We start from the raw sequence: 10,693 nt of genomic DNA, 5'->3' as shown, positions 1-10,693 counted from the left end.
AATGGTTTAAAATACCTGGAATATGTTTCTTTCTTGTTTCTCTGTCGCCTTCTTTTCTTCTGATGATACCATTTATAGGTCCAACTCTGTTTTCCAGAGCAATAACCAAAAGATGGAACTCTGAAGCAGCAAAGTGCCCTAATTGCTATACTGGCAACGGCAGCCTTGTTCTTTTCTTTCATCACTAACACACTCCATCAGCCTTTTCTATGTCGTCGTCGTCCCCCACTATGCACTCATCTCTCCTCTTCAAAACATTTTGTACTGTGACAATAGAGAAAAATAGCCACCCTTACCTGGATTAAAAGAGATATATATATTTATATATTTCTCTTTCTCTTCAGCAAACACACACACACACACACACACACACACACACACACACACACACACACACACACACACACACACACACACACACACACACACACACACACACACACACACATTTAATTACTCTGTGATGTGCCCATTTTCTCCTCATCTTCCACTCTACCCATTCGGACCCTACTCTAAACGCTGGAGGTCACATATTTATTTTAAATAGTTTCTCCTCCAGATGTGATGGCACAAAAGGAATAAAATCAAGAGTTATTTATTACGATATAAAACATGTAGTTTCAGGAAAATGAAACCTTCGGAGGATGGACGATATTGAATTTTTCAACGTGGTGCTCAATCCAAGCCATTGTCTCCCTCCTCCCCGAGGACCTGGCCTGTTACATGTTGCATTTAAGCACACAGGTCAATAAAGGTAATTGATAAGCTCTCATACGGATATATAATGATGAATGACGGATATTTCGGGTGCAATGAATCAAACTACCTCTGGAGCCATAAATGGACAGTTGTATCCCCCACCTAATGGGAATAAGCATAAACTCATTCTCCATAGTCAATGCAGCACAGTGTCATAGACAGGCACGTATACGGCTGGGTTATTGGTCCATCACTTACACTTTATGAGCGCCTCAGAGCCGAAACAGAAATGGTGAAGCACCTCCAGTGGCCTAGTCATAGATTATTGGAAAGTTCATTGATCTGCCCAAGGAGGCGTTAGAAATGTAGCATCAATCTTCTTCATGTTACATCTTTATAGAATAAACTAACAAAGATTCTTTATGTTGGTAAAAATAGAAGAAATCTAATTAGATTTGTATAAATTATGTTACAGGGCACCTAAGTGTTGAAATGATATCAAGTGGAAATGATAGCAATAATAAAAAAAAAAACTCAATTGCTTTAGTAGCTTTCCCCTTATAATATTCCTTTGTCATAAATATTTTTTATTATTTCAAAAGTACCTAAACAATATGATTCATCCCTAAAGCAAGTACCAACATATCAAAAAATGCTACCCTCTGGTGGTTGGACAGGACACATTGCTGCGCAGTTTCACAAAATGATATTTAATGTAAAAAAAAAAAAAAAAAAAAACACAAAACAGCACAAAACATATAAACAAGTAAACATGTCACAAAGGATATCCTCACAATACAACCACACAAACATAAGCACTGATAACATTTAGATTTCAACCCTTAGTGCTAAAAAAAATACATTCAATGGTGCAAACCCATAATAATAGTAGTAAAAAGAAATTGCTTTGGCATTGGAGAGGAACTTGTAGCTTATTCATATTTTCAATAGTATTTTTTCTGCATTGTGTTATGCTAGCTGTTCTGTTTAACGCAAACTGACCTCACAAATCAACAAAGAGTTCATAGTAACGATTAATCATAAATTGCCAGCGCCAGAAACATGCTTGTTCAAAGTAACACAAGAAATGTATGAACTTAGAAGACACGAAACAAACATTTGTGAAGAGTCACATGACCGGACATCACAGAAATGTACACTGACATTACACAACATATACATGACCTGTGACTCTCCTCATATTGCTTTTTTTTTTTTTGTGTCAAGGTAATCTGTGTAACAGATAAAATAAAAGAGTAGGACAAACCTTTACTCAGGAAAACGGTATGCTAAACCCCCGCCACTTTAGAAAAAAAATAAATCACATATGAGGAACTATTTAAATATTGTTTACTTAATCACAAACTCAGAAACTATGATCATTATTCCATGCATGTTCTCTGAAACGACTTCTCTTCCATGTTGTTGGTACTGAAATGGTCCCTGAAGGACACAAAAGTGGACCTGTGCATACATCTCTCACAATGGGCCCTGTGGAAGCCTTTTTCCAGTTGATATGATTACTTTGCCTCTTTTAATAAGAGTGTTTCACATGGTTCAATAAATTCTCCAATATGGAAAGTCAAGAGCTACACTTCCAAACTTTTACAGATATTTTGCACCATAAGGATTACTCACCTTTAGCCAGTTACCAAAGGCAATGACAGGAGAAAATGATTGGAAGAACAAACTGGAATCTGATTGTTTTTTAAAAATAAAAATCCCCAGTTGTCAGTAAAGTATAAAATGTTGTAAAAGTCTGTAATAGAACACATAGTAAAAAAAAACAAAAAACGTGTGTCCACCTATAGTAAATAGTTTTCTCTGCTACGTTCACATAATGTAACACTTAGAGCAGATTTCAGATATTTACATCACGCTCTAATCCAGAGCAATTTAAAAGAGCTGAGCACCAATTAGTCTCAGTTTGAGACAATCCCAACTGTTTTATGGAACAGCTGATCACCACTCATTAGTTGTCCAAAAAGTAGTGTATGCACCTTTGGACAACTTAAATTATTTGTTATTGAACAGTCTGACAAGTAAAAAAGACTGTTATCAGTCAAAAAACCCTGCTGTTCAAATCAGGGATCTGTTTGTCCCGCCAGTCACAATCAAGTCTTTCTGACCAAGCTCAAGGCACACGCTCCTTTTGGTGATTCCATTTGGTCACCGTCCACGTGGAGCCTTAATATCGATGTTTGCCAGGCTGTGTGCCAGTCTCTTGGTGAGCAGCGCGTGGGATTTACCACAATAAGTGTGTGTCGTCTTCAACAGCCCTTCCTCTAGTGGATCCAATAACGACGTCACTGGGTCGGCGCCAAAAGGGTACTGGAACGACAAAATTATTCATTGCTTAGGTTTTGGTGTGATGTATTGTTTTTCTAAATTTGCTCCGAGGATCTGAAGATAAATCCCAAAGCACTCTATAGTCAATCGGAGACTAGGATTCTCAGTTTGAACGTACTGAGCTTACATACTCATACAGATTCAGCAAACAAAAAGCATCCTGATAAAAAGGAACATGTAAAACAATTGCAAACAAAGGCAGATTTAAATGGAATGAAGGAGATTTGCCAAGTGAGATGACTACTCTCCTGTTTCTACAGAAAGCTGAAACACGTGGGTGGTGGCTGTCTAAAGGTTGGAAGCTTGTAAACTTAAAATGAGCTGCTGAAATCCCAAACCGCTATCAAAACTCCCCCGAGGACAGCTCTCAACCTCCTACTGTTCCAGTGGAATTGATCAGATTCCCTCAGCAGGTAAACAAAGTGGTGCTTTGAGCAGCATTTTGGGTTTGGAGGATATCTTTCCCTGGATAAATTAAAATATAAATCCGGAAGGCTTGCTGAACTCAGAAGGGACTCCAAATCGAATCTGATGGGTCAGCAGGGCGTAACATAAAGCAGCCCACATTGTTGGAGTCAGTTTTATGCTATAGGCTTACCGTCCAGTGATAACTGGGGATTACAGAAGAAATTTCATGTCTTCCCAATAATGAAGGAGCCTTTACAATGCTCCGAGGAAATCAAAGGGGAATTACCATTTTTTATGCCAGCTCATTTGCTTGCGGTTTGGTCCCTGATATTGGGTCACAAAGAGAATGGCATTTTTATGAGCACATACTTCCACACACACACCCGCACGGTCATAAAGTTGCATTTACAGTTGGGTGTATTGATTTTGTGTGGCTGATGGGGCACTGTGGGTGTGCAGACTCTGACTCTAAACGTAACATCGGCTGTAAAATTTAACTGCGTCTTCCTGGGCTCAGCTTCTTGCAGCGGAGGGAGGGAGGAGATGCTTTATGACGGACAGACCGCGGTGGTCTGTTTGAGACAGACAGGCGGACAGACAGGGAGGAGCACTGCTGCTTGTATTCCCATTTCTTTGTGTGAGGACACATGGCATGGCCAATGATTTATGTACATTTGTATCCAGTTTATTAAGAAAATAACCTTTTCACAGTAGAATGAACGACTTGTTGTGATATTAACAATGGATGATAGGACTTTTAAATTAAATTAACAACAATTTTAATGATCGATTAATTATTAAAGTTATTTATCGAGCAAAATGCTCATTATTCACTGCTCCCAGTGTCTCAAATGTGAGGATTTGCTGCTTTGGACTGCTCGTCGGACAAAACAAGCAATTTGAGGACGTCACACGGGGATCTGAGACATTTTGATTTCAAGACTGACCATTTGCCGTTAGTAGGCGTTGAAGGAGTGAATTTTGGTGAACAGGTAGCTTGCTCGGGGCCACTTCGATCAGGTTGTTCAACTTTAACAATCGTGTAAAGGAGTCAAAACGACAGAAAAAGCTTAAAATGTGGAGGGGGACTACAACAGAGCCATCGTTAACGTTATCGGCAACACCTGTGCTCTATCTTCTGGGGGAACATGTCATTCCTCACCTGTCATCTATCAGTGCTCAGTGTGATTCCCGCCTCAAACCCTCACCTGACCTGCCTCCGGATTACACACCTGCTCCGGATTAGTAATCAGGTCAGGACATATATGTGCTCTCCAACCAGCTCGCACCCCTTTTGCCAGTTTGTCTCTGTTGCACAAGCATGCCAGGAGGTTCTCTTTAGCCTGGCTCCCTGTATGATCGGCTTGCTTCCGAGTTGAGCTCTTTCTAAATTAGACATTTTCTAAATCACAGTCAACAAGGCAGGATGGGAATGTCAAATGGGAACATAGGATTTACACTTTGAGCGGTGTTTGAAGTAGCGTTTTAGTGTGTCCACGCTCCTTCACATGAGGCAATTGTTTCTGAGAGAAAATCAATTCATGGATGACTGTCACTTAGTTCTATTCTTGAACCATGATATTCCCCCGCAACTATGCAATATTTCAAAACCGATTAAATGTTAGGGTTCAGACACAATGTTATCATGACTCTCCAAAGCCTTTGAAGCACATTTTCATGACCATACATTTTCTGAAACACATTTGTGCATACATTAAAGAAAAAAAAAAAAAAAAAAAAAAGGTCAGAGTCTGTTACCCCACGCTGAAAACAATGTTTTGTCAAGTGACGAATCTGATCTGCCATAACATAATAATATTATTGTTCAACCAACATAGGTTTTCTCAGTTGATTTTGACTGAACCACAAATATTCCTTCATAGAGGTATTTTTGAAGCAGCACCCCATGACTTTCCCGAAAGTTTGTGGGTTTATTTATTTTTCCAAAACTTATACAAGCCTGGAAAATGCTATTTTAAATACCATTGACTTACCAGATTTTTTTCATGGCTGTATGAACCCTGTAAAGAGACTCTTTATTCCAGTCTTCTGTCCTGAACCCTCACGCTTCTACTGAGCTGTTAATGGAGCACTGTCCTGTTTGTCATTCACTCTATAACACTACTCTGATTGCCTGAGATTCTGCTGCAGAAGAACAAGCAAGAAAGGGATGAAATGGTCTGTCGAGTGAGATGAAACACACAGGAGATCAATCCATACCCCTGGCCAACCAGACTTAATCACAGATCTATGAAAGTATCAATACCTACATAGGCTATTGGGAAAAAATGTATGTTAGTGCATGCTATGGGCCCTAGGGATTATGCTCGCTTATAGCTGTAGCGAAACATGTGTGTCCACTGCTGTAATTGATCCTGTCTTATAAAGCTGCAGTTTGAACTGCAGGCCATGGATAAGGTATAGATCGGCCATCGCTCTGATCTATGTTCAATGCTTTGTTAATAGGCTAGCAATGAGACTCCCAACGTTGATGGCTTCATTAAGTAAATGCCACTGGGGTCGTCAATATCATTACACTGTTGGTAAACAACCCATAAACATCCTCATGGGGGCAATTAGCTTTCACTTCAACCTTCTGGAAATGGTAGACATTTGTTTTCCAATGCAGACAATTTGATGTCGCTAACACTTAAGGTGTTTAGGGTCAGCACCAATCCAAAATCTCATCTAGGAGGGTGAAGGAACAGGGCAGTGGAGGAGAGCAGGTGTGTCACCGGGGTTATAAAAGGGCTCCTCTCATCAGATGTTGCACTAAATTACACCTTCAACACTTTGAAAAGGCTCAGCGGCCTCTTGTTTATTTTCTCTTTTAACTTTAACATACCCAAGAGACTTATAACAGGGGGCCAGTTTTCAGTCACTTTTCTGGGGGACACTTAGCGTCCGGCAATCTGTCTGTGTGGAAATAAAAATGGTAATGTGTCAAACTTGATGTGTAAAACCTGTGAGCGTTAGCAGAAAACAAGTGCTTCCAGTCAAAGAGGATTGAGGTGTATCCCCTACTGGTGATGGACTGTTGTTTGAGGCTGCATTTGCTGCTGCCATCAATACCTGACTGTATAATGTCTGTGAGACCTCAGGGGCTTCTGTTAATATTTATGTTTATTGACATGTTTCTGTAGTTAAAAGTAATTGCACTCATCTTGATATGTTGTCTTTTTATCTACCTTTTGGTCTTAAATAATTATTAGTAAAACAGATGACAAAAATACAGGGGCATCTGAATTTTTTTTTGTGTTTGATGAAGATATCTAAAGGTAACAATATTAAGTTATTAAAATATAAATGCTGTAAATTGTATGCACTAAGGGCAATTTTTTCAGGTCCCAGCAGTACATAAAACCCATCATGTCAAATCCATGTCCTGGTTGAACATGTGACATAACGTGATGCAACATTAGAAAAGGCCCATACTGTAACTGAATTCACAGAGCGTAAAGATGGACAAGTGTATTCTCGCATCTCACATACTCCAACACAAAAACACCAACGCGTGGCTCCTGCTCACCTTTCGTATGGCCTCGTAAACAGCCCTGAATGCAGGTTGTTTGTGGTCGTGGTAAACCCCTCTGTTTCCATGCAGTATGTTGATGCCGTCCTCTTCCGCTGACGCACAGTTAATGCCATAGATACAATGATCCGGACGATAATTCCACTGGCATGGAAACTCGAGCAAGCACTCTGTGAATGGAAGTGCACAACCACAGAAAAAAAAAAAAAAAAAAAAAAAAGTCAACAAATCAGTACTCAAAGTGACTTCCTGTAGACTGTGAATGTATGATAAGTAATATCGAACAATCAATAAGCAGTAGTCTCTCTTCAGTTTGTCTGTGGAGGCTAAAACGCATCATGTATAAAATAGTAGAGTGGAAATATACATGCTATGTGTGCTGCATTGGTGCGTGCAGCCTTACCAGGGTTGTGGTGGAAAATGATATTGAGAAGGTCCTGGTCACCCCAGGTTATGTTGAGTTTGTATTTCTGAAGGAGAGGCATCAGCAGCTCCTCCCAACGCAGCCTCACAGACGTCATGTCATTCTGTCAACACAGACATGTATACACAGTGTTGTTTATTATTAAGTGTTGGGAGCTTCCCATTGCCGACTCCATGCACAGACCTTGGTGCAGAACAAGTGCAGCAGAAGGAGGACATCTTGTGGCTAATAAACGTAGTACAGTAATACAGTAAAACATGGCTGAACAAATCTCGTCTGGAAGATGTGTCTTCAGAGTTCAGCGCTACCTTAAAGTACATGTTCCTCATCCGCGTCATGTTCATGAGCATGACCCCCGAGTTGATGCCCGTCCTGCCGTAGTAGGGGTGGCGGGCGAAGCGGTTGTACCAGGCGATACGGGGCTCCTCGTGCTCCGGGGCCATGGCAGCCAGCTGGGAGGAATTAAACTGGGACAGGAACGCCCACAGGCGGTCTACAGGCTGCAGGAAGAGGATGTCTGAGTCCACGTACACGATCGAGTCAACGTCCTTCAGGATCAGCTGCATAGATTGAAACAGACACGCAGAGATAGATGTCACTGAGGATAAAAATAATGTGAATGTTCTGCAGTGGCTTCACAAAGGGGATTTTTTTCTCCGGGCAACAGATTATAATCATCCTCTATCTTGTATAAAGGTAAACTGAAATGATTTTGGAACAATATGTTTGGCTCCAGTGCTCTTGAATATAAAATCTGTTATTCTACTGTCAATTTTCTTCTTCATGTATTTCAATCTTTAGATCTTAAGGTATGAACTTATACAAAAAGGGAAATATGTGACCTAAAATTGGTATAGTACACCTGCCAATCTCAATTTCATTGGAGGATTCAAACATATCTTCCAATGCAGGGCTCCAAGTTTCCATCCACCTATTATCTGTAACTGCTTATACAATTCAGGGTCGTGGGGGAAGTTGGAGCCAATTCCAGCTGACATAAGGCGAAGGCTCCAAGTTTTCCAGACCTTTTATTTTATAACTTGGGTTATATATTGTCTTTAAAAGTAACTGATACTCTCATAATGATGTCATGTATGCATTCCCACTGTGGTTCTCCTGCTTTAGAGTCCTCTCTCTTTAGAACTCACAGGTAAGAAGAGCCTCTGAGAAGCGCAGGGCTTGAAGAGTTTCTTCCACTCTGCTGCATTCTCACTGGGGAAGCTGATGGAGTAGACTGTGTAGTTGAACCTGGAGCGAATAAAACCTGGCCACGACTCCAACTGGAACACAGATGACACATTCAATTACACGAGGGGTATATTGTACAGGAGATATTCACCACAAACAAAGGGTCATTTACAATCAACTTGCAGTTTTCCAAATATTTCCTACTCACAGCTTCCATGAAGCTGGCGTGCAGCTGATCCTCGGCGAAGATGTGCAGTTGGAGATGTTTAATGCTGAAAAGCACAGCTGACTTGATCATGGTGAGAGTCTCTTCCAGCCTCTCCCCACAGGCCACCACGGCCAAATGCATGGGGGGTTCAGGTCTGCTCTGAAGGCCGCCACCACCCGCCTCCACCTGACCCCGCTGACGCATGATGTACCTGAGTGAGAGGAAGGAGAGTCGGAGTGATGATTTAAAAAGTGAATCTCAAGAGTTCTGGGTATAATAAGTCTGTATCATTACATGTTTTTTTTTACAAAAGGCTTCATCATAGTGTGGTAAATGTTTCTTGTTAACATTTGTTACTAATCTTGATGTCAAAGGGCACTTGAATCAACTGTGACTTAAATCCGGCTTACTGTCCATAACGAAAAGACAGACACATTTTTCTTTTTCCCTGAGAAAGATATTAGAAAGACATCAATGTTAAGCCACCAGGGGATGTTTTTAACTTTATTCTCTGCATTTCACTGCACAAATTGAGTATGTGACAAACACATCCTTGAATCTTTAAATACATCCTTGAATGATGGGTGTGTCAAAACTGATCATAATGTGGTCGGTCATCAATTATACCCCCAAGAAGCTAAAACTTTTAAATATGTGTACATACACTTCTTTCTGAAATAACGTCACTCAGATGTGACTCATCTTGTGTTGTGTGATTATCACCATAAGCTCTTTGTGCTGCTATAAACAAGAGCTGAGGCCTGTTTTTAAAGCAAAAATAACAATCACTCTCCGGTTACAGCCTTTCAGATGTGTTTTACTTTGTCTTACGTCAAAGTAAACTCAATGTTTATGATTTGGACTTCAGCTCGGACACTTTTTAAACTTTTTTTCTGACATTTTACAGACCCAATAGCATGTTTATTAAGTAGAAGTACTCCAAAGGACTTTCTCTTTCTCTCTCTCCAGTCTTTCCTACAGCCCTGATGGTGGCAGTGACCTCAGTCAGGGATTTAGAAAAAAGCAGAAGAAAACAGTTGTCTCCTCCTTTTTGATCTTCCATTAGCTACTCCACCAATTGATCCTCCACCTCAAACACAAGCTGTAGTTAAAGCTCAACTTTCAGTAACTTTATAAGTTGGAACATCTATTTTCAATTGTTTTTCTTTGTCATATTTATACATTAACAACTAGATCAAATGTTAGGCTAGTTTTGGTCTATGGGAGTCACACTGTGTAGGCTGTTTGTGTGACACCTGTCCAAGTCTTGCGTTATAACCATAGAAAGATGAAGTTAACTGAGGACTACTTTGTCTGCACATTCCTATACATAAAGTGTGGTACTGAGTAAAGTTTGATATCTACATTTCTACTCATGCATATCGTATGAAATGTGGTTTTTTTTTTTACCCCAGTTGAACCTCGTTAAAGGCAGAACAAACACACATTTAATTCCTACCTATTGTACCAGTGTGGGGGGCTTTTGGGCCCGGTTTTGTCTGCGGTGTCTCGCCTGCCTCCGGGGACTCTCGGTGGGATGAAAACCCTCCGCGGTCCGCTCCCACCGACCGCCACGTCCGCGTAAAATAGTTTACTGTAAACATACAAGCCCGAAAACACGGCAAACACCGTGCACAACATTAGTGCACGAATGTAACGCCGCATTCTTGAGTTTGAAACCCGCAACTCGTAGCTACAGTCATGACATAGAAACTGAGCTCATAGTATGAACTGTGAAGGTTGGCGCAGTGGTAACGCACTTCCGGTCAACGCATACAAAGTAAAACTATTATCGAGCAGGTCTATTGCGCCCTCTGGCGGTCATTTTTGGAAGACCTGCAATTTTTCACTCCACATTTTTTCAATTTTCGTGCTTTGGAAAAAT

The 10,693-nt window shown here is 40.6% G+C and overlaps 1 protein-coding gene across 1 annotated transcript; it reads right to left on the bottom strand.

The window, feature by feature from the left end:
• Positions 1-1,259: 1,259 nt before the first annotated feature.
• On the bottom strand, positions 1,260-10,551 carry gxylt1b (glucoside xylosyltransferase 1b). The gene is made up of 7 exons (XM_054624707.1): positions 10,268-10,551; positions 8,809-9,019; positions 8,561-8,692; positions 7,721-7,972; positions 7,392-7,515; positions 6,986-7,158; positions 1,260-3,030 (listed from the first exon to the last, which is right to left on the bottom strand). The coding sequence occupies exons 1-7, from the start codon at positions 10,471-10,473 to the stop codon at positions 2,869-2,871; spliced, it is 1,260 nt and encodes a 419-aa protein (XP_054480682.1). The 5' UTR covers positions 10,474-10,551; the 3' UTR covers positions 1,260-2,868.
• Positions 10,552-10,693: the final 142 nt, after the last annotated feature.

Source organism: Anoplopoma fimbria, chromosome 23 (genome assembly GCF_027596085.1).
Source record: "Anoplopoma fimbria isolate UVic2021 breed Golden Eagle Sablefish chromosome 23, Afim_UVic_2022, whole genome shotgun sequence".
Lineage (NCBI taxonomy): Eukaryota > Metazoa > Chordata > Actinopteri > Perciformes > Anoplopomatidae > Anoplopoma > Anoplopoma fimbria.
Note: the sequence above shows the minus strand (reverse complement) of the source record. Positions and strands in the feature narration are given on the sequence as shown.